At 47.6% G+C, this 24,542-nt stretch overlaps 1 protein-coding gene across 5 annotated transcripts in view; it reads left to right on the forward strand.

The window, feature by feature from the left end:
• The window catches only part of Mylk (myosin light chain kinase), a 250,011-nt gene that overhangs the window by 218,255 nt on the left and 7,214 nt on the right, over positions 1–24,542 (forward strand). For all 5 annotated transcript variants that reach the window (XM_031363765.1, XM_031363764.1, XM_031363763.1 and 2 more), the window contains 7 exons: positions 1,293–1,325; positions 1,426–1,519; positions 2,809–3,012; positions 8,058–8,275; positions 10,266–10,389; positions 17,473–17,625; positions 19,012–19,135. In XM_031363765.1, the coding sequence (XP_031219625.1) occupies positions 1,293–1,325; positions 1,426–1,519; positions 2,809–3,012; positions 8,058–8,275; positions 10,266–10,389; positions 17,473–17,625; positions 19,012–19,135 (950 nt within the window). The remainder of the gene's footprint in view (positions 1–1,292; positions 1,326–1,425; positions 1,520–2,808; positions 3,013–8,057; positions 8,276–10,265; positions 10,390–17,472; positions 17,626–19,011; positions 19,136–24,542) is intronic.

Below are 24,542 nucleotides of genomic sequence, written 5' to 3' on the forward strand. Positions count from 1 at the left end.
TATACTCACATTATTATACACTTCAAAACCATTCCATACACATATACTCTCACACACTTGTCCCCTATCCCATGCACACATACCCTCTCGGCAGACTGTCACATCCACACACTTCTATACTGTTCCCCATTCACATGCCCTCACCCATCATCCTTGCACGCACTTACACATCATCTCATGTGTGTGTGCGCTTACACTCTGTCACACACATGCTCACTCTCATACACGTTCCCATTTTCATGACCCTTGTGGACATGTTTATGTTTCCCATGTCCTCACTGTTTCCTCAGGACACCTCATTCGTTCATCCATCTCTCACCCATGGTCCCCATGATGGCTGAGGACCCACAAAGTACTAGAATGTATGGCTCCTTCCCCTTACAGACAAGGAGTCTGAAGTTCAGAGAGAGAAAGATACTTGGCCAAGATCAGGAAAGTTAGATGCCTGCCAGAGCAAAGGAAATCCTGGGGCTCTGCAGTAGACAAGCTCTGGGGTCCTCTTGCCAGTCTCTTCGCCAGCCCTTGCTCCTGGCATATGCATGAGAGCATCCCCCTCGGGTGCTCCTTTATGCTCGCTCGCTAGCTTCCTGTGTGCAGTCGTTCATCCCTATTGCATTCTGCTGGGAGGCCACCCAAGGGCGTCATCTGAGAACAGTGGCAGGCATTGCCATTGTCCTGTGTTGTTTTGCCTTCTCCGTTGTTCGTTTGGTGCCAAGATGGTCCATGCTTCCTTATATGACATATGTAATTGAAACTTGCTTCAAGTTTAGATGGTTTTGTCCATACAAGTAAATTATGAGCTTGTGGAAGGTGAGACTGTGCCTTGTGTTTTGTGTTGTGTGCCCACACAGCTGGCAAGATGCTTGCTATACTGCTAGCATACCATAACAAATAGCCACCAAATGTATAAGCAGATTTAACAGTGGAAGTAACTATAGATTGCTGACTTTTCAAGCCATGGACTTGAAAGCTAGTGGGACTGTCACAGTTGTATGTAGTTTCTGAAATACCTAAAGGACTAGAAGAAAGGTTAATAGGGAGATGGCTGGGGCTCACTGGTGAGAGGAGAGTATGAAGGTCAGACATGGTGGGGGAGTCAGGAGGCTGGGGTATGGAGGCCAGAACCTGCCAATATACATCTGGCTCTTTTTCCAGTCAGAAATGGCTCACTTCAGGGGATGTCTGTGTGGGTCAGGTGCTCTGGGACCTGGGGAAGCCCCCGTCATGCCTTGCTCTGGGTGGCCCTCAGTACTAATCACCATGTCCTTTCTGAACCCCCTTGTCTCCTCCAGAGCCAAAGGATGAAGTGGAAGTGTCCGATGATGGTGAGTGAGGCTGGCTGCCTTTGGGACAGGCTCTTGGGATGAAGGGGCTGGGAAGGGGGAATCCGATGGCTCACACTCAACCTGACCTGTGCCCTCACAGATGAAAAGGAGCCTGAGGTTGATTACCGGACGGTGACGGTTAACACTGAACAGAAAGTGTCTGATGTGTATGACATTGAAGAGCGACTAGGATCGTAAGTGGAGTTCATAACTGTCTCTGGGCCCCAGGGTACGGGTGGAGGACCCCCAGTTCATACCAGAGCCTCTTCCTACGCTCTCTTAGACACAGCTTCTTCCCAAACTGAGAGTCTATAGCCGGGGAGGGAATGACCCACGGGCACATCCCTTACCAGGGGCCTTCTCTGGAGTTGCTCCTGTGGTTCTGTACAGATCCAGATCTGTAAGAGCCTTAGGCGAGGCCGTCTATGTCTCTGCTCACAGCACAACACTCAAACAGAAGCACCAGGTTTGAATCAACTCTCTTTAGCATCCCATGCATTGGTTCCAAAGTAGCTGGTCCTAGCGAGCACCTTCTCTGCGGCAGTGCCAGCTTTGAGGGTGTGCTAGCCCAGTGAGCCTCACAGTTCCCAGATGAACTTGCTTTGTGCTGCCACCGACTGGCTTCTCCCTCCCCGGGAGATTAAAAACCACCACCACTCAGACACCAACAGGCTGTGCATCTTCCCCCAACTCTCAGTTTCTTGAGAAGTCTAAGAAAAAAAAAAAAAAAGAAAGTGAATGCAGGGATGAGGGGGTATAGCTCAGTTGCTAGAGCATTTGCCTAACAGGCACGAGGCCCTGGATTCCACCCCCAGCACTGCATAACCAGATGTATTGGTGCATGCCTGTGATCCCAGCACTCAGGAGCTGAAGGCAGAAGGATCTGAGGTCCAAAGACAAGGTGGTCACTAGGGACACAGTGAGTTTGAGGATACTCTGGGCTCAGCTTTTATCTCTGGTGATTTGGAGGAATCAAGGGCACAGTGTAGTCCTCTTAGCAGCTCTGGGGAGGAAGTCACCTGGTGGAATAAGGAGAGCGCCCTGCTCCCAGCAGGGGCAGCCAGTCCTTCCTCAACCCCCAGAGTGTCTGAGCTAGAATGAAGTGGAAGGAGGGCAGCCATTTAGTAGTTCTGTGTTTGGAAAGGAGGACCTCAGCCCATCTTCACAGAGAGGGGGATGCACAGGGAAGGGAAGAAGTTGACCCATAAAATTAAGTAGAAATGTTCTTCATTAGTCAAGAGTGACGGTCAGCATTTTTATCTTCCATAAAGGGCCACATGGTCTCTATTTTAGGTCTGTGAGCTATATACCTGGGTCATGACTACTCAGCCATGTAGCTATGAACAATATCTAAATGAAAAAGGTATGTGGCTGTGTTCCAATAAGCCTCTACTATAGAAAGAGTAAGAGACTACAGTCTGCCACCCCTGGCTTAGAAGAGAACTCACCTCGACTCGGCTTTCCTCCTCTCTTTTCTTGACAGTGGGAAGTTTGGACAAGTCTTCCGACTTGTGGAAAAGAAAACTGGAAAAATCTGGGCAGGGAAATTTTTCAAGGCCTATTCTGCCAAGGAGAAAGACAACATCCGTCAGGAGATCAGCATCATGAACTGCCTCCACCACCCCAAGCTGGTCCAGTGTGTGGATGCCTTCGAAGAAAAGGCCAACATTGTCATGGTTCTGGAGATGTGAGTGGCACCCTGGTCTGAGAGCCCCTCCCCACCTGTGCCCTTCCCACTGTGACAACCCAGCCACCTCCACCACACAAGGGACAATGGCTAAGATACTTACCGCCACCAGGACCACGGTTGACCAGTGGGAACCAGAACTGGCCCTGACCCACTAAGCAGAAGGAAGTCTGCTAGCAGCCTTGGGACCCCTGTACCCATTGTCCTCTGACTTCTTGTGAAACAGCTAAGCTATCACGGTCCCTTGCTTTTACAGGGACATTCTCACCTAGAGATAGTATAGAAGGAACAGGGAGAAGAGAAGGGAGCCCAGATTTGGGAGTTCAGAATGCTAGACTGAGCCCTGTTCCAGCCTTCACTGCTTCTTACTGCCCCACCCCCTTTCCTCCCCTGTTGAACTCTTTGATTTCTCATCGGCCATTGGGTTACACAGAGGTGGGAGGGGGGAGGGGGTGGATCAGATGACCTACAGGCAAGGCTTTCCCAGAATCCACTGTTTCCTCTGTACCCTAGACTTCTACCTCCCTCATATGCAGACATACACAGACATACTCTAGCATCATTAAGCGAGGTGTCCTTTATAAACACCTTCATTTTTCTTTGTCTAATCTTATTTTTTAATATAAAGTCACACTAAAAATGATAAGGAATCATACAACAGAGTCTTATTCCCATTCATTCACTCATCTTTCTTGTTTCTACACTACCAGAGGGAAATCATTTTTGGGGGGGTTTATTGCATTCTTCCAAAGTTCTTTATGAAAATGCAAACAGATGTAACATCTGCATTTTTACTGTCCTGGAGTTTATCACAATGTGTGACTTGAACTCAGTGTCCAGCACTGGGTAGTCTTCAGTAAGCCGATATCACAACAAGGCTTGCATCCTCAGAACTCCGAGGGACCTCAGGTTACACACACCACAGTGTGTGCGTTTGAGCCATCTGTGATAAGAAATCGGATGGTTTCATGCCTCCTTCGCTTTTGCAAGCATTGCTTACAACCTCGTGAATACGTATTTTCCCTGATACCTGTGCACACCCATGGCTTCTGTCCCAGAAGTGAAAGTTCACAAGGGGAAAGGGCATGTTCACTTGAAGATTTTCAAGGTATTCTTGTGCAGCCAAAAGGCTGTATATCCCGAACTTCAGAATCAGTTCTTTGGAGAAGAGAAGCTGTCTAGTTTCACTGTGAAGAGCCTGTCTTCTCTCTCTCTCTTTCTCTCTCTCTCTCTCTCTCTCTCTCTCTCTCTCTCTCTCTCTCACACACACACACACACACACACACACACACACACAGTGAATGCTGTGAGATTAGGTGGAATTGTGCCATGAAACTCAGTGCCTGACCATAGACAGCTATTAGAAGAATGATTAAGTTGACTTTTTCCTGTATTCTGGTTTGTTTTCCACTTAAAAGTAGCCTGGGAGCATTTTAACATCTAAGCAGATGCTGTGGATCAAGTCCTTTCTAATACTCAGGAAGCCTGCCTTCAAGCTCTGTTACTATTGAAATAGATTTTTTTAAAATTGTTAGGTACTACCAGCCAATGGGTATTTAGATTAAATAATCTCAAGGCTCCCATTTGGCTATAGAATACTACTTCCTGTGGAATCACAAAAGACTCAGAGAATATCTCCATTAGTATCTTGTGGTCAGATTCACCACCGCCTCCTTTTAGGAATATTACCTCCCTGCCTGTGACTGACTCTGCCACAGCTCTCCGTCTTTGTGGACTGAGATTTCACATTTGTTTTAGAATGGATTTACTTAGTCCATGCAGTGTGGGTACATGAGGACGTGGAGAAATGTCTCATCTTTAGAAGTTAAACCTTAAGCAAGTTCACGAAAGGGGGGCAGGAGGCAGGCGAGCATGGGTAAGGCCAGGCTGCGGCACCAGTGGGCAGAATACCATACTTAGCTTGGAATTGGAACTTGGCAAGCTGGGTGGAAAAAAAAGCAGAGAAATGTAAGGAGGTTTCAGCTGGTCTGGCTTTTATCCCTGCACCCCACTCCTCCCCCATGGACAGAGCAAGTCTCCCAGGCATAGATGCTGGATTAGCCTCTCCTGAGGTGAGGATTAAGACTGTCCTGTGATAGGAACTGAACCAGGGCTCATCTCTTTCAACTTAGTCCAACACACAGCCACAAACAGGTTGACAGTCAGCAGGCCAATTGAAAGAAATTAAATGTATTCCAGAGTCCCAGCCTCAGTTATGTAGGAAATAAGGAAGAATATGTCTGCAGCCTGTCTGACTTTTGGTCCCTGGGCAAGCCCCAAGCATATAGCTGCAAGGGTCCTTCTGGCTACTGCCTGGCCTTGGGTTCTCTTTTTGGAAGTGCTTGGGTCTGTCCAAGTGATGATGAGTCCCTGAGCCCTGGAGAGGATGTGAAGTTTCAGCGGGATACCTGCTGACTGATGTCATCTTTGTTCTACTGTTAGCAGCATTTATAAAAGAGCATCCAACCGGCTGCCAAGAGGCAAAGAGTAGAGACTAAGTACCAAGTCCCTGGAGAGCATTGTCATCTCTGGCTTCCGGGGAAGGCTTGCCCAGACCTGCAGCTCTGGGGATAAGCTTGGTCCCTTGGAATGAGTACTGTTGGTGATATAGCTGCTCATTTATTCACTCAATATCAGTTTATTAAGAACACATTTCATCTGGTACCATCTTGGCCCATGTCTGTAGATAGCAGCCTTTAGCAAACCATTTTGCTAAAGGTGCAGTCTCCATTTTGAAGAGATACCTACAGAACTATGAAACTTGGTACTTAGCTCCTTCCATACCAGGAAGTAACTGAAGAAGAACTTTAGAGATGTATCAGATAGAGCTGAATAGGTGCGAGCCTTTGTGAACCAATACTGACTAAGTCATCTACCTCTAGAAATGCAGCCCTGTGAGCTTCATGGCTTAGACATCTACACTTATTGCTCAGAACCTCCCCGGGAGGTTGAAATAATGGCTGCTTTCTCATTACGTTTTAAACTTAGAGACAACTCTTTGGGGGCACCTTGTCTGTACCAGATACTGGCAGCTGCAAGTAAAACCCTGGAAATGAGCCAGGCTCATGCAGCTATGAGGAGCAGCAACTGAGACAAGACAGGCTGGATACATAAAGTACAGAGACAAGGCATGGAGACCCTCAGAAGGAAGTATCATTTGTGTAGAAGTAGGGAAGGGTGTTTCCAAGAACTTGAGCTTCAGTTCCTCACAGGATTGAACGTAGAGTGTGCCAGGGTTTCCCAAGCATGTCTGGTCGTTCTAGTGCCCCACAGACTTTTAAAATAGGGATCCTCAAATTCCTCCCAAGATTTTACAAAAACAAATCTCTGAGGGAAGATATTGAGAATCTATATTTTCTCATATGTGTGTGTGTGTGTGTGTATAATTTTAAATTATTTACTTATTTTATTTTCTATGCATTGGTGTTTTGCCTGTGTGCATGTCTGTGTGAGGGTGTTGGATATCCTGGAGCTCCATATACAAACAACTGTGAGATGTCCTGTGGGTTCTGAGAATTGAACCCAGGTCCTCTGGACAAGCAGCCAGTGCCCTTAATCTGTGAGGCATCTCTCTGGCCTCAAAAATCTGTATTTTCAACATAAATCCAAATGACTCTTTAAAAGGAAAAAAGATATATAACGTGCTAGTATAGACATAGTGTGCCTATAGGTTATCTCGACAGGCAGTGATGTTTTTATCCACATCTTACAGATGAAGAAATCATAGCTGTGGCCTAACAATAGAGTTTGTCTTAGAGCTTTCCTGGAAATCAGTAGAAATGAATCTTCAGGACAAGAGGCGCCACCTGCTGGCTCTGCAGGGTCTTTCTTCTCTGGGTGGTTCCACGGTGTCTGTTCTAGCTCCTTCTAGTGGCCAGTGGTACAGACTGACCATTACTAGATTCAGTTCTTCCAGAAGAGTCATGTGGTGATGAGGCTCTGGCGTCTCTCCGGCAAGAGTCGGTAACAAGGAACCACCTGATCCAGCCTCATAGCTTCTAAACTCAGAGATTGGATTCACACCTGGCTCTGTGCATTCTTGATGACTCCCTATAGGAGAGCTTGTACATACAGTACTAGAAGTGGACTGATGGGCCACTGTAGAAAACGAGGTAACTTACACCTGGATGTCACATAAGTCAGTGTGGATAGGGCTCCAAATCCTCTGGGGAGTGAGCAGGAAAAGTGGGTCTGGAGGCCTGGGGTGGAGGATCAGAGAAGATAGCAAACCTCAGACATCGGGGTTGTGCATATACACAGCTGGCTACCCGAGGTTAGCTGTGGATGCACAGCTGTGGGTTCTAGACATGGAGTGGATTGCACACATCCAGGACACAACGTCTGCCAGGTAGAAAGGCAAGGAAGGCATTCTAGCAAGACAAGTTAGCTATGGCTGGAGAGAGTAAACTCTCAGGGTCAACAGATTTATTACAACGACTATGCAATAGGCTACGTCCAACCAACACCAGAACCTTTATTGAGGATTCTCATTATCAATGATAGTTTTCTGTTCCCAACTATGCAAGTATATTCTTATATTCTATAAGAAGGTGACTATTTGAAATGTCAGTTCCCTGTGCCTAAAAGGCACAGCTAGGATCTATGAGAGAAATACTGCTAGGGATCACCCTTCTAAATAAGGCAATCTCATTCCGATTTTCTATTCATACCTGGCCTGAGGGCTTCCCAGACTTCAGGTGCTTCCCTGAGCCCTCTAGTAGCCTACTAGGTGTATTTGTAGAAGAATGGATGGGGCTTGGAAAGCTGTGGAAACTTGGCTCATGCACACGCATGCATACACACACAGACAGGCACACTGGCCTACCTTGGCAGGACAGCATGCCATCCTGCCTCCTAGAGTCTTATGGTGTGACTGCAGTGCATTTCCTGCACATGTACATATACAGGCACACACAGTTGCACCAGCACACACACATCCACACACATATACACCAGCCTACCTTGGCAGGACACCTTGCCATCCTTCCCCCTAGTGTCCTATGTTGTGACTGCAGTGTATTTCCTGCCTCCTCCTGTCCCCACAGTGTGTCAGGGGGTGAGCTGTTCGAGCGCATCATTGACGAGGACTTCGAGCTGACAGAGCGAGAGTGCATCAAGTACATGAGGCAGATTTCGGAAGGGGTGGAGTACATCCACAAGCAGGGCATTGTGCATCTGGACCTGAAGCCTGAGAACATCATGTGTGTCAACAAGACAGGCACCAGGATCAAGCTTATTGACTTCGGCTTGGCACGAAGACTCGGTAAGGCCCATCTACCTGTCCTGTTGTTGCTACCAGGTGGTGGCAATGTCTGTGTGTGTTCTACACACTGCATGTTGGAAATGTACAGTGTTGGAGCCAAAGTCTGAGACCACTAAGACTTCTCAGGTTCAAATCCAGCCTCTACCACTCGCTGCTGTATCACTCTAAATCTCAAGTTCCTTTTCTGTATGGTAGACTTAACAGCTCCTGCCCCAGAGGGTTGTTAGGCTGCTAATGCACAGTACCAACAGTCCTAGACACACAGAGTCCTAGTCCTTACATTAAGCACTTCAGCCTTAACTACATATTTGATGAGGAAGGTGATGGTGATGGTGATGACGATGACATTAGTGACAACTCATTTTGGTGGAGATGGCTCCTCACATCTGCATTATGTTACATTTTGAAAAGTACTTTCTCATTCAAAGAAAATGTATAACCAGCCTCACTCATCCTCACTTGGAGGAGGATGGAGAATTTGTAGGCTAGGAGATAACAAGGTTCTCCAAAGCTTTGTCTAGCAGGTTCCACCATGGGCCAGTGACATGCTGAGGCTGGACCTAGGGACCCTGGACCCAGCTCAGTGTGCTCTGCTGTCAGCACCTTGCTATTTCACCCCCTAACTTCTGAAATCTTCAGCAGGAAGAAGGTGGGAGGAGTAATCAGAACCTCTCCCCAGGCACTGAAGTCTTTATGGCCAGCAACTGTGCCTCATGTGCACCTCCTGTCCCTTGTGTCCACCTTGCCTCTATGGCTGTCTGGCTCTATCACTGAGCGGCATCCTTCCCTCCCTCCTAGACACTGGTCTGTTAACACGCAGCCATGGGGCTGGAATGAGCTCGTTGTTGGACGAATAACACCTAGTAAACCTCCCAGGACCTCCAGTCCTGGGTGAGGTGATGCTGGTCATCCAGAGGACACTGAGAGCTCTGTGAGGTCCTCCTAGGCCTGGACTTGCTTGATGGTCAGCATGGTATGGCCAGAACCTTCTTTGATACTGAGAAAATATGCCTGTTCTACTCTCTTCTGCCACAAGGAGGGGAAGGGGCAGTGGCCACTGCATAGGACCTTCCTTTGGACCGCAACCACCAATAAGTGGAACAAAGAGGGAAGCACTGTCCTCAGGAGCTGGCAGCGACAGAGCCCAAGGACCACGGTGTTCCAATTCCTTGGTAGAGCGACACTGTAGGAACAGCAGCATCTGAGGCCCGAAGAACAGGGAAACAGTTAAAATGCACAGGAGGAATTAGGTGTAGGCTAAAGTGGGGCTGCAGGCTGCTAAGGCCTATGTTTAGAATATTGACCTGGGTCCAGAGGTGTTGAACCAGACCAGATGTGGCTCCCAAGCCAAAGCCTAACCATTGCTGGCATCTCCTATCTGGACTGGACCACTAATGGGCATCTCTGCTCCTTTATGGCCAAGATATACCACTTTGGAGTTTTAGGCCCCTGTGACTATTGTCCAAGCAGCTAGAGAGGAAAAAAAAGAGGTTTAGAATAAATAGGAGAGACCGTGGGTGGGGGGAATGGAGAACTTGGACCAGCAATCAGACCAGCAGTCTAACCACCTCTACTGAGCTGAACGGGGGAAGTGACTTCACCTCCCTGCGCCTCCCTTTTGTCCTGAGTAGCAGGGGATCATCCCTGTCACTTAGCATTAGTGAGAACGTTAAGCTATGAAATCCTTTTAAGGACAAAGGGATTATCCAATAGAAAGAGAAATCCCTGTGAAGTTGGTAACAAAGAACATCAGACATAGTCTACTTGAGATTATTGAGCATAAATCACAATCCCTACCTTGGTAGAGATGCGGGCCTTGAAAGGACCAGTCAGGGACAAGTACTTTAAATGGCCTCTTCCCCCAACTCTAGGTATTTAAGGTGGGTTTATGGCTTGTTGGCTTTCTTGGTAGTCTGTTACCCAAACAAGGGTAGGGCCTTCCCAGTTCTGTGATATGCTGTCAACTGATCCCCCTCTCTTCTGTTTTCAGAGAACGCTGGGTCTCTGAAGGTCCTCTTTGGGACCCCAGAGTTTGTGGCTCCTGAAGTGATCAACTATGAGCCCATCGGCTACGCCACAGACATGTGGAGCATCGGGGTCATCTGCTATATTCTGTGAGTCCCAAGGCTCTTGATGGGGTGGGGAGACAGTGAGGGAGAGGCCAGGGTGAGTCATGAGAGACCATTTCCTCCAAGCAGAAGGGTCATAGGTTGCTGTTTCTATTCCCATCTCTGCCAGTCCATCCTGCTCCTGGGCTCCCGGTGAATGAGTACCCTGCACCACCCTTCTGTACCCACACCTAGTGCAACACACAAAGTTGCCCCCTCCCCACTAGGTGCCATACTGTCCCTAGTGCTGGCCACCCGAGGAGGGCTTTGGTCAGGTTCTTGAGGTGAGAGGAAACCCCAATGGGATTCTGTGCCTCTTCACTGTCTTCTGAAGATAGAAGCCCATTCTCACAGGATGGATGCCACAGTTCCTCCGCGTCTCTCACTCCAGTACATGTACTGATTAATAGACACTTTTAATGGAAAGGCTTATATTGGGAACAACAGACAACAGAAATCAATACAGTAATTAGAGTTAGCAATGCTGGAGCGAAAGAGGAGAAGCCAACAGTGTACACCAGTGCTTGGCAACCCATAATATACCTGAATCTCTGTGGCAATGCCTCAGGTTGCAAGCATTGCCTCAGGGTTATGCAGCCTGAGATACTACACTTATGACAGGACCTGGGCGCCCATAGTGTTTGTCCAAGATTACATTTGGAGTAAGTGACCTTCATGCACCTTTTGTTGGGTTGTGCCAAAGCCTCGGGCCACGGTCCTTAGCCTTAGAAGCAGCCCTCGAACTTGTGTGGCAACATGCAGGGGTGGAATAACCTCCCTAAAGCTGTGGCATAGATGTGATTGCTAAAAATATTGTTGTCAGGATTATAGCTCAGTCAGGAGAGTGCTTGCCCAGTATGCATGGGGCACTGGGCTCAGTCTTCACTACTGCATAAAAACATCCAGATATGGTGGAACATATTTCAGTTCTAGCACACAAGAGACGAAGACAGGAGAATAAGGAGTTCAAGGTCACTCTCAGCTACATAGCCAGCCTGGGACACGTGAGACCCTATTTCAAAATATATACATATGTATATTTGTATTAAGACAAAGGGGAAATTAAGCATTTCCATAGAAAATTTAAGGAGGCTGGAGAGATAGCTCAGTGGTTAGGAACATTTACTATTTTTTGCAAAGGACCCAGGTTCAGTTCCCAGCACCCACATCAGGCAGCTCCCAGCTGCCCATAACTCCAGTTCCAGGGGATCCACAGCTGCCTTCTGGCTCTGACGAGTGCCTGTGCATATGTAGTGCACACAGGTTCATGCAGGTACATGCGTTTACAAACACATACGTATTGATTTTTTTTAAAATTAATTTAAGGAGGCTCTCAAAGAACACAATCTAAGACATCTGGGATCTTCAGCCCCCAGGGCGAAAGGTGACTTGTAATGCCCAGTTGATTGACGGAGCACTCGTAGGAAAGCTTTGGTGTGGTGGGGCTTTCCATATCCTCAGAGTTTTACTGTCACCGTGGCCTGTGAGGACAGCCTCCTTAGCTTAGACCTGTACCATAGCATGTGTACCACAGAGTCCGTCTTCCCGGTCTAGAGTCACCCTCCTCCAGGCCAGAGAAGAACCCATGCATTTCTCTGCCTTCCCCCGTGCTCTCTAGGAGGAGCTACTAGTGACTAAGGACACTGCACGGCAAGCTTTCTTCACGCTCCTGGCCAAGTGAAGGACAGAGAGCCGTAAGCTCAGCCTGTCTCTTCTGAAGCTGCTGGGCCAACCAGAGCTCATTTTGGTCTCAGGCCCTAGTGAAACACCGAGCCTCATTTGGTCAGCTCACTCCGGCCGGACCCTGCTGGTGCCAGGCGTAGCTTGCTCCCAGTCCTTGCAGCAAGCATTGCTGGCTGCAGGAGGCTACTGTGGCATGGGGATCAGCTGATCCACGGCTTTCACAAAGGCAGGTCTGATCTCAGCACAAACGCAGAGTGGCTGGTGGCAGGGGTTTGATTGTATTGGCCATCCAAGCGCACAGTGCCGTGGAAGCTGCATTGCTGGCCACTTACCATGGTCAGGGCACGTGACCAAGTGTTCCATTTTGCCCAGAACTAATAGTTTCCTAGGGTACAGGGCTTTGAGCACAAAAATGGGGATGGTCCCAGACAAACCAGGATGAATTGCAGCGGTAACAGGACTGCTTGGTAAACTTTGACAATGAACACATCCCTGTGTCCCACACTGGATCAGAGAAACAAATACAACCAGGATCCTGCAGACCTTGGTTCTTCTCATGCTTCCTGTCTCAGGAACCAACACCATCCTTTCTTCTGAAGTTAGGGGTCAGTTCTGTCCGTTCCTGGACTTCATGAAAGGACCCAGAAGGAAGTGACTGGCTTTTTAGTCAATGCTGCGAGTTACACACAACTGTGGATGGCCCATTATCCAAGCTATGCAGCATGCCATTGTGTGGACATAATCCAGTGTACAATAGGACCTTAGGTAGTGTTCAGTTCATAATGTTACAGCCTTCTGGCACATGTGTTTTTTAGAGAGAATGCTGTGTATTTTCCACTGGAAATGCTACCTGGAACTTGGCTTGCTGGGTCAGAAGAGCACTGTGTTTTAAAATGATAATTATTGTAGATACTATCTTACCCCCCATTGCTTACTAGATTGCTTTTAAAGTGAAGACTAAGAAATACAAGCTTTAAAAAAAAAATAAAGATAACCTTGATGTACAGGCATCAACCTGGTGTCAGGAGTAAAGAGAGATCGGGAGGAGGTAGTGAGTTGGCTTGACCCTGCTCATTGTCCTGACAGCTGCACCCTTTGCCGTGGCAGTTCTCTAGACTGTTCCTTAACTGGGAGGTCCTCTTTGGAGCTAGGTTCTCTCAGCAGAACACAGGATGCTAAAAAGAAAAGTTGAAGCCTACAGAATGGTTTCCTTGAAGCCCTGATATGCAGAACTGGAGCTGCCGCTGGAAGAAGCCCTCAAGTGCCCTGTGACATCTTATGCCCTGCCTCATCCCTCTCTTCAGAGCTGGGTCATCTATCTAACAGTTCTGTGTTGGCTCCTTCCACCTTTGTATAGAAAGCTCTCCTGATCCCCATCCAAGAACAGTGAGCACTGCTGGACATCATTGGCCAGATAATGATGTGTTCAATACCTGTGGGTGCGGTACCTCCTACCCTACCAACTGCATCGTCAAGGCACCTCAGTGTAGGAATTGGAATTCTGGGAAAATCCAGCTCAGGAATAAGGGCAGTTCCTATCTTTGCATAGAAACAATGGCAGCTCTGAGGTGATTCTCCTGAAGGTGGGATTCCTTGGCTCTCCTTCTGACATACACTGAGGAGAGCCACTCTTGTCTGAGCCTTGACTCAGCCCTGACCCTCCATCCCTACCCTTCCTACCCATGGTCCTCAACCTCCCAACTGAGTCAGCCACACCTCCCTCCCACTTCAGTTCCTTGGGAAGTACTTGCCACACTCCAAAGAGCCAGGGGTCATCCCCTAACACTGTATATAAGTCAGGAAAATGCCCAAGGGAAGAGAGGTATGTGGTTGTAGCCTCTGTCTGCACTGCTGGAACTGGGCAGCCCTCATCTCTGCTGAGCCCAGGAATTCATCTGATTCCCTGCCTCTCTGATCCCTTGCCAAACCCAGCCACCATCTTCAGGTTTTGCTTCCCAGAAACTCCAACTCTGGCAAACACGATTAAACCACCAAGTTTGGTCCTCAGTTCTTCCCATGAATCTGCTCTGTTATAATGGGATGAAGCCTAAACCCTTCTGAAGCACTCAGAAGTTCTACTGGCAGGCATGTGACCCCTTAACCACCACAGTAGCCAGATAATTTCTGTGACTTTAAAGACAGTGATGGAGCAAGCATAGTCCAAGGGATGTTTCCATGCTCTCTACTCTCCTGACATCACACCCTGAGGGAAGAGCAGGCTCCAACCCCAGGGTTGCTAGCAGAGGCTGCTGTGGGGAGACTAAGAATTAATTGCTGCCAAACACGGTGACCTTAATCCCACCACATAGGAGGCAGGTGGATCTCTGAGTCTGAGGATAGCCTGGTCTACAGAGCAAGTTCCAGGACAGCCAGAGATACCCAGACAGACTTTGTCTTGAAAAATAAAAGAAACAAAATCAAAAATCTAAGCCATTAGGGTACTTGAGAGTTGGTTCAGCAGTAAAGAGCACTTGCTGTTCTTGTAGAAGATGTGGTTCCCAGGACCTAGGTGGCAGCTCACAATCCTCTGTGACTCCAATTCCAGGGTTTCTGATGACCTCTCAGGCACCAGGTACACGTGTTACACAGACATATATGCAGGCCCTCATATACATACACATAATACAAATGAGAATTAAGCAGCCAATGCTGGGGGGTCCAGCAGACTGAAAGAAGCCTGCTTTAGCACGCTTTAGGCTCCAGTTGGATGCCCAGCACTGTTAGAATACCCTGGAGTGTAAGCTTGATAACTCAGATTTGAGAATGAATGTCAAGTATTCACATCCTTGAGAGAGAAACCAAAAGAACTTGCCCAGACAGATAGCAATTTTATGAAAACTGAGTAAGTCCTTTGATTTAAAATGAGATAACACTGGGAGTAGGAGTGTCCTAGAGCATTAATATATTTGGTAACTGGTTAATTGTTTGGGTTTTTTTTTTCCCTAAGATAAAAATACACACGGCCCTATATGCAAATTCTAGCAATAAAGTTCTAAATATTAAAAGAAAAATAGAAACTTCAAACTAAGCATAGCTTTGTACACCATCCCAGCACCTGTAAATTAGAAGCAGGAAGATCATGAGTATAGGCCAGCCTGCACTACAATACATACTGAAACAGAAATATAAGCAGAAACACAAGCATTGCCTAAATATTCAAATTTTACCTTATCTGTCATGCTCTATGTACCAGCGTTGTAAGTTTCGAATTCAAGGGGACCTCGGACGAGTGGGGACCTGGATGGGTCAGAGTGTTTCCAAAGGATGTGCTGCCAGGAAGGAGCAGTGCCAAGGCCAGAGGCTGGGGCTCCCTGTGCCTGCACTGTGGACAGTGATTAAGACCTATCTCTGCAGGATTCCAAGTCCTAATTAGGAAAGGAGGCATGCAGAAGGGGCGCTCTCTGCATTCCTCAGCACCACTGTTTGCTTTTCTTGCTGTCTTTTGGAGCACTGCAGGACTTGTCACCTCCTTGCTTCAAACAGAATATGTAAAGGCAAGCAAAAGCAGGTGCCCACAAGGGAAGACAGGCTGCCTCTTGGTGGAGCCTGCTTAGGCCACACACATCACAGGGAAGTGGAGGGAGCTGAGGTCCTCAGGAAACCCACCCAGTCCCTATGGAGTAGCAAAATGGAGTAGCACATAACAGTGTGAACTCCAGGACTGGTAACCTCTTACTCATACCCTCTTGGGCACATAACCAAAAAGGATTTAGATTGCTTTCATGGACTTGAGTCAGCCTCTTGCTTAAGAAAAGCTATCTGCAATAGTTTAGTATTACTCAAAACCACAAGCATATTAACTAGAGTGAGAAAATCCACACCCACCAGCTCTCTGTTCTCTGTACTTGCGTTCAACAGAGGGCTTCACCCATGGCCAGCCTTCTCCCAGCACTTCAAGTGGGTGTTGTTCAAGCACAGTGTTCGGGTACAAGCAGATTTCATAAACTGAGGTCTTTTGAATGCTGAGCAGCTCCAGCAGCTGTCAGTGCATTGTTGTTTATGATGGTGGATTAATAAGGATTTGGAAGAAGGATGTTTATAAAACCCTGACTGAAGAGGGCCCTAGATATATCTCGTGTGGTTCAGACAGGGTCAGGAGAGAGCTAAGTATATACTTTTCAAACTGAAGAGGTGGAGCTATTCATTGAAGCATTATTAACGATTTCATGATAGTGGCAATAGAGCATGAATGCTAGACTTGAGGTTCATCTTAGGCTGGGACTCTGGGCAGCTGTGCAACTGGTCGACATGCAAGGTGAGGGGATGGCTGGCTTGCAGAAGAGGTTCGTAGAGGTCACAAGTAAGAACACAATGTGTTCTGTTTGACTTTTGAGATCTCTGCCTTCCATATTGTGTTTGGCTTAGGCTATGGGGAGATGGTAGTTATTTAGACCTGTAGGATATATATGGTGCCAGATGAACCCTGACTGTGGACTGCCCAGTGTGCTAGTGTGATGCGTACAGCTTGCTTAATCTGCATAGAAATACGAGCCTGCAGCAGCAGTCAAGGATAAGCCTGGGCACCCAGGCTGCATGTTTCACTTCTCAATGTCTGGGGCTCTTTGGGTAGGCTACCTAACAAACTCTGGGCTTCACTTGCCGTCGCTATATAATGAAGAAGTGAAAATTACCTGTGTTCCAGGGCAATGTGAAGATTAAACGAGTTCATCTATTTCAGATCTTTACACCGCAGGTGATAATGTGTGCTCAGGGCCTGCTGCTGATGAAGAGGGGCCAGGGACCACGTAGTGGAGAGACTATTTTAGAGCACAAAGAAAAAGTGGTCTAGAGAGTAGAAATGGTGCCCAAGGTCAGTCACTCGGGTAGTAAAGAGGCTGCAGTCTGTCCTCTGCCGCGTAGCCTGTGTTCCAGTGTGACATAAATGCCACATGCAACCGACACCTCCTCGCTGATTGAAAGCCCTCGTGTTTATTTAGCTAACGTTTGATGAGCCATCCTTGTATGGTGCCTTCCTAGCCCCCGGAGCTGGAGGTTATAAAGTAGAAGGAGACTAGAGAAGAGTGTACTGCAGGCTAGATGGGAGGAAGGGACCCACTGAAGGGTCTATAGGGGGTGAGGGCCAGCCTGAGCTCGGGATAGAAGAGGGAGAGGGAGGGATTGCTCAGGTCAATTGTATGCGTAGTCTGTAGATTAATCAAGTCTCCCACCTCAGCCTCACAGGTGGTTGATCTAGAGGTTGGGGACACCCTAGATGCAGTGGATGACTAGGGAGAGACACAGGAGCCCTGTGGATTTCCTCCTGGAGGTAGAAGAAAGGCAGGTGCAAGAGCCTTGCAGTGCAGAGCTGAGCCTCACCTTTGACCTCAGCACTCACTTAGAGGAGTCATGCCCCACCCCTCCCAGCCCAGCCCCCCTTCATTCTTGTTCTACTTCTTTTCTCCCCAGGGTCAGTGGACTCTCCCCCTTCATGGGTGACAATGACAACGAGACCTTAGCCAACGTCACATCAGCCACCTGGGACTTTGATGATGAGGCGTTTGATGAGATCTCCGATGATGCAAAGGATTTCATCAGTAACTTGCTGAAGAAAGATATGAAGTAATGAGTGGGGACAGCAGTCTTGTCAGTCTCTGGCTAGTTCTGGAAGGCAGGGTCTATTACCAGTCCTGTGTTCCTTGAAGAGGAAGGAGTGTCCAGTGAGGGGCCAGCCAGTGGTTGTGTGTTCCTGCTTCCTGGTGCAAGGCATTGTGCCCACCCCCACACACACATACACATACACACAGATACACATTTTAGAAGCATAGAAACCCCACTGGATTGGTGACCCCTGAGCAAGGGTCTCAGGGAAGCTTTTCTGTGGTGATTGGCCTTTTATAGTCTGTTTGGCTGTGGTCCTTGAGGTCCTATAGATCCCACAGGCCCTCTTCAAGGATCACAAGGATGTGGGGGAGGTGAATGCCTGCCTAACTTGCAAGTGCAGATAACAGAAATAGTCAACAACCCATTGGAGGGGCCTCTTTATATCCCCAGATTATTCTGGCTTGGTGTTTCATTCACATCGAAATCATTCCTTAGATGTGGCCCAGTTCCTTCTAACACACAACACATTGGTGAGCAGTGGATGCTGGGATGCCCCTGCCTTCGATGGCAAGCTGTGAAGAACAGTGAAACAAACAGCCTTTATCATAGTTGGAGGGAGGCTAGGTGAAAGAGATAGGCAGGGTTACATGGTGAAAGGAGTCAGCTAAACTCAAGCCAGAAGGTAAGAGGCTCTGCTTCAGAGACTCTGTGCAAAATGTAGGCATTAAAAGGATATAAGTCAAGTTAAGACACCATGGTCCCTTTCTCTAAAGATTTCCCCCACACTGAGCTGTTGCTTCTCCCTAGCCACTTTTCCTCTGTGTTAGCATGTGGTTCTTTGGACTTAGTCTTGTTGCAAGTAAAGTGATGCCCCTGAAATGTTTCCAGATTCCAAAAGCTCTCAGAAAGATGAAATAGGTTCTTTGGCTGCTGTAACTTAGTTGCGTGTGGGACACACCTCTCTAGATTGTGACAGGAAAACCTGATACTCAGTCACAGTATAAGGCATGAACATTCAGAGATTCTTGCAGGTTTGTCTTAGTGTTCCACTCTCATTCCTATGTTAGGAAGCCAAAAGGTCAGGCTCACATGTGACCAGCAGAAGGCAAACCTTCCTGGTGCTGGGCCTGTCTGCCTTATAACCCTGACCATCAACCACAGAAGGTTGAGAATCTGCTGGCGGTTAGGCTGGGCCCAGTCAGTGCGGGGTGGAGGGGGTGGAGAGGGTGGAGGGGGTCAGGGGGTGGGGGGAGAAGGCAAGCACACTGCCCCTGGTCATGGTGTGTGAGCCGGGGACAGGCAGACGTGGTCTGTGCCCCGTGTAACCAGGGACAAATGGCATCCCATTTATCATCTTTGAGGTCCCCTCCTGCTCAGAAATTCTCTGATCTCTGCCTCCATCAGAAACCGTCTGGACTGCACCCAGTGCCTTCAGCACCCGTGGCTGATGAAAGACACCAAGAACATGGAGGCCAAGAAGCTGTCCAAGGACCGGATGAAGAAATACATGGCAAGAAGGAAGTGGCAGGTAATGCGGGCTCAGTGGGGAAGGATGCTGCTCCTCAGATTAGCGTCATCCTAGCCCAGGTGGCCCTATCTTCACTCCATGAAAATTTGAATTTGTTTCTACAATGACCTTTGTCCAGTGGGACAGTCAATTAAGGTGCTGACGATTACTGACGTCCTTGAGCACAAAGTCCTGAGCTCAGAGGAATCTCCAGACCTTCTTGGCTTTGTCTCCTGGGGACCAGAGGCATTGTGCAGCCTCCCCTCAAGCAGGCTAAACTGCTAATGGCCATGGCTTCCTGGCTGCCAGTGAGCTGCATGACCTTGAAGGGTATCTAGCAGAGAAGCTGGGACCCTTAAGTGTGATGGTCACATGCTTCCTTGTGAGAGAGGGAAGGAGGATGCATGCTCCAAAGAGGAAACAGAAGAAGCTTTAGCCCAGGTAGTTAACTTTGCTGTGCATTCACGTTCTTATCTGTCAAGTGGGAGTAACACTGGCACCAAAAAATCGTGGAAATCAGGAGACAAATTTTAAAGGTCTTTAGGACAGTCCCTGGAACACGGTGACATTCTGCAATCCCTCCTGTAGCTAATATGCATGGAGGCTGGATCAGTGTTTATCCCAAAGATTTCATGTATGTGTTAGGTTTTTTTCCCCCATTTCCTATGATAAAACACCCTTAAGAGAAAGAGGGGTTATTTTGGCTCAGAGTTTGAGGCAGCCTGGTCTGTTATGGGGGAGAAGTAGGTGTTGGGAGATTGGGGCCTGTCTGGAGATTGGGGCTGCTGGCCACATTGTATCTGCAAGGATGAAACAGATCGATGAACTGCCAGCTGGCTTTCTCTGTATTCAGTCTAGGACCCCAGCCTGTGGAACGGTTTTTCTCACAGTAAGTGGCTCTCCTCACCACAGGTAACCTAATCTAGACGGTGCCTCACAGGCAAATTCAGAGGCAAACCTAGTCTAGACAGCCCCTCACTAGTGTGCAGAAAGGTCGACCTCCTAGATGCTTCTAGATCTTAACAATTTGACAATAAGCATTAAACATAACAAATGTGCCTGTGCATTGTGTTTAAGTCTTACCATTGTAGCTATTAGTGTCCCCGATTTACAGACAAACCAAGGAAGCGAGTAGATGAGGGGGCACTATCCAGGATTACAGGGCTCAGCAGAAAAGCCAGGAATCAAGCCTGGACTCTGGCTCCAACGTATACAGCCTTAACAATAACAGAACTGACTGACCCTGATAACAAGATGATGACATTGTCATCCAAACCCCAGAACCCTTAGCAGCTTCTCCATCTGTTTGACTCTTTCTCTCATCACAGTTGGAACTGTAAAGCTCTTGGGCTTCTGGAGAGGACGTGGTTTCTTTACCCAAGGGATGTACAGTGCAGTGGGAACGCAAAACAATGTCACATAAAAGAACACAAGCACACCAGGAGTTACAAATGAGCAGCAGAGCCCCATGACCATATATGTATCTGAGGGTTTTACCACCGTGCCCCCATTCCCAAAATAACAATTCTGAGAGTTAATTAACTATGAGTAAATTCTTAGGCCATAAGCATTTTCTCGTTTCCCAACTATAAATAAAATAAATTTATATAACATTTATTCCAAGTCTTGCCACACTGTTGGTTACCTCTCCTCAGTTTCATACAGTCTGTCTCCTTGGAGTTCAGGGTGAATGTCCTCCAGCACCTCACTGTATCCCAGCATCCCCTTTCCCTACTGGAATTCCCTCCTCCTGTTTCCTACCACCAGCTTTTTGGTTGACAGGTGATGCTTCCACACAGAACACAGGAGATTATCCTTACACATATATATGAGTGTGGATGGAGAAGGGGCCATTCCACTAGAGGTGACGGTTAGAAGCATCTTCAGGGGAAGGAACAAGGGCTATAGTTAAAGCCCAGAAGGAAGGGAACAACAGCCTGAGTGGAGAAAATGGACCCACCTTGAAACGATGTAGGGATGGGCATAAAGGCAGAGCCTTTAACTGGAGATCCAGGGCTGGGAGATGGAGACTTTGCCAGTGTGTTGGGAGAAAGGAGTTCACGGAACACTGGTCACTATTATACACGTGACTAACCAGTTTCCTTAGAAAACGCAACTTAACACGTGGGCTAGGAGCCTGTGGCTGAAGGGCTTCGGGGACTTTCCTCCTGAGCACACAGCAGCCAGAGCCCTTCTACAAGGAGGTCAGTTCTTGCTTGAAAGGACTGGGCTGATCTCCTGACTCCCCCACATGCAGGGTAGGCTAGAATACCCGTCTCTCTTACCACCTGGGCCTTCAGGGTCAGAGTAGGAAGTAGACTTAATTTTTTAAAGGTACCTACAAAACCAGAGTTGCCTTTGTTGATGGCCCTCTGGCCATCAGATGCTGGAGAACTCTTCTGGAAAAACAGGAAGAGAAGGGCAGCCTTCAAAGAAGCAGGTCTAACTGGATCTCACTTGCATGGGGCACTAGTTAAGAGCAGCCCTATCACCTCAGAATTATCTTCAAGTGACTCTAAGCCAGGACAGTGCTAAGCCCAGGGCATGGGCCATCAGAGGAGCTGTGGGTGTGGGAGAGAATGGTTCCATCTCTGCAGCCTGGGAACACCCCGCCTCGCAATCAGTCCTTATCACCGGGTTTGCCCTTTACTGGCCTTAGGCTTTTCTAGAAGGGTGAGGATCAAATTTAGAAAAAGAACCTCATTTCCCTTTTCTAATTTAAGTGAAAACATTTGGAAATGACTTTTCTGCAAAATTGCACACAAATTAGACCAAAAAAAAAAAAAAAATCTCACTCAACATGAATGTCCCCGGGCTTAATTTTACTAGGAACAGTTCAGCTGTGCTGACCTGCTGTTAAGTGGCTTCCTTAGGGAAATCTTTTCCACATTTAAACTCCAGTTCCAGAACCTTGGCTCCCCCCAGAAATGGGGGGCTCTGTCTCAGAGCAGCCAAGGGGGCGTGCAGCAGGACCGAGAGGACTAGGAGGGGGCTGTCCAGGAGGAGAGAGCACAGGGCACATGTAGCCATGCCAACTCCAGAAGGAATCTTTCTAACAACTCCCCAAACAGGGAATTAACCTGGTAACAAAATCTCTCCTTTCGGAGCTGGGTGGGGCACGGGTGTCTAATCATATCATTGATCTTTGGGTAAAGTTATTCTGAAAGAAGGCGTGTTCTCAATTCATACTGAAAGCCTAGACCTAGAGCCTCTGTGTGCGGGAAGTGTAGCAGTTGGGGTAAGTTGGGGAGGATAGCAGGGCTTCTGTCTGCTAACTAGATGTAAGAGACTGGGTGAGGAAGAGGGAGTAGAAAGAAGAGTGGGAATTAACAGCCTAAAGTTAGATGCATTTATTTTTCTAGAAACTGCAGAGACCCCAGAAATGTGTATAAAAATAACAGGAGATAGTATGCTCTATATTTTAGTATAGATATATGAATATAGACTGCTCTATATTTTAATGTAGAAATATTAATACACACTGCTCTATATTTTAATATAGAAATATGAATCTAGACCACTCTTAGCCATCATATACTTGTCAGGGGCTCTGTCATCCTGAGGCTGTTTTAAAGATGTGTATGGGCTGGTGCTTGGGTGACCAGCTTACCTAAGTTTACCAGGCATTGTTTGGTTATTAGCACTGAAAGACCCTAATCCTGGGAGTTGAAGAGTGGTGGGCCAACAGCCCTGGTCATCCTAGCTGGCTCTCCAAGAGCTAAGGAATTGGGACTGTATTCGGGAGGCCTGGATCCCGAATACTTTGCCTGCCAGGATCACAGCCTTAGCCAACCTTGTCCTCCAACAAAGAAAGAGCTCTCACTAAACAGGCTCAAGAAAGGAAACTTGCCTCTGCTGACTTTTGTTCCAAAATTTCCAAAGATCTCTGTGAAGCCACAATCAGGTTTCAGTTCAGGGACATGCAAGTCAGCTGGACAGCACTAACATCCTTTCTGTTGGTTTTCAGAAAGCATTTTCCAAAGAATGAATTCTGGTGTCGACTATTTTTTTTTTCCTTGCTAAGCTCTTGCAAATATCCCCACTTAAGAAATTAAATGAATGTCTCTGTCTCCTGGGAGTCAATCCGAATGACAATGTCTGTTCCTAGTATATTTGCTACTCTGTCTGAAATACTGGAACTAATGCTCACCTCTTTCTGATAAGTTCCTATTAGTGACATTAGTTACAAAAATAAAACCAAGAAAGAAGAAAGGAATCATCTCTCCACAGCGTGCAGTAAATACAGTCCTCACAACCCCACTCCACATGTCTGGACTCAGAGTCCGTGGGCTCAGGACAGAGTGTGGGGGTCCTGCTTCCTATTCCTGAGCATGAATCAGCAATCCTTCAGGAAAACTAGAGCTACAAGGAGACTAAAATCTTGATTCTATTGAAAATCCAGACACCAATCCTCAGAGAAGGAAGAACTAACTTGGACAAGGTCATAGAGTAATGAGTGGTCTGAGAACTGGCCTTGCTGGAAGGAATCCTCTGAGTTCAATACTGAGACCAGAACAAACCAGTATGTGTTGGAAAGAGGGATAGTCAGTTGGGAAGGGAGGGATCATCTGATTAGGGAGTGAGCTGCTAAGATCTTGACTCCACTGGGAGGGTTGACACCTTATCAGTTCCCAGGACAAGGTAGGTTCCTGTGAGAAAAGGTGGATTTCTCACACTGCAATCTACAAAGCCATCAGCCAGACCACCGGGGGAGCCTGAAGACTGCCACGTGTTCTCCTTCTCTCTTCACCCTACCTGGGACCTCTGGGTTCTGTCCACTGTGCTAGCCGAGAGGCAGGAGCATGCCCACACTCTACCATGCTGTGTGCAGGAGATCGATGGCCAGATATCAGAGCCAGTTTGAGTGTTTGTCCAACGTGGACAAAAATAGGTTGTAACAAGGAGGGCAGAGTGCAGGATGGAAACACAGTTATGATTGCAACAGAAGGTCTCTGCTGAAGACACGTACACACGCACAATCAGTCTTTTTATTGAAAACACTGGCTTTCCAAGCAGTCAAAATTGTGAGGCTTCACTGAAATGCATGAGTGTGTAAAATTAATCCAGGAAGAAAGCAGTTTTGCTAGCATAGTATGAGGTCCACAGAGGGAAGACAACGTGTTGAAGCACAGACCTTTCACAGTGCGTAGATATTATGTGACAGATCCTTATACTATTCAGCAAAAGTTTCACCCTCTCCCAGAGTGGCCCATTTGGGTGTTTGTCTCAGACACTCGAATGGACACTGGAGAGGAACAGCTCCACTGTGCAACCATAAAGTGGCACTGGGGCCAGCCTGGGTGTTTCCTCAAATCTCTGAAGTATCTCAATGATAAACAGAACTAAATGGGACCTTGGAGACCATTCTGCCTAACCCCTTCTTATACACAGAAGGAAACCGAAGCCAAGAGAGGTCAAGTGGTTTGCC

Source organism: Mastomys coucha, unplaced genomic scaffold (genome assembly GCF_008632895.1).
Source record: "Mastomys coucha isolate ucsf_1 unplaced genomic scaffold, UCSF_Mcou_1 pScaffold12, whole genome shotgun sequence".
Classification (NCBI taxonomy): domain Eukaryota; kingdom Metazoa; phylum Chordata; class Mammalia; order Rodentia; family Muridae; genus Mastomys; species Mastomys coucha.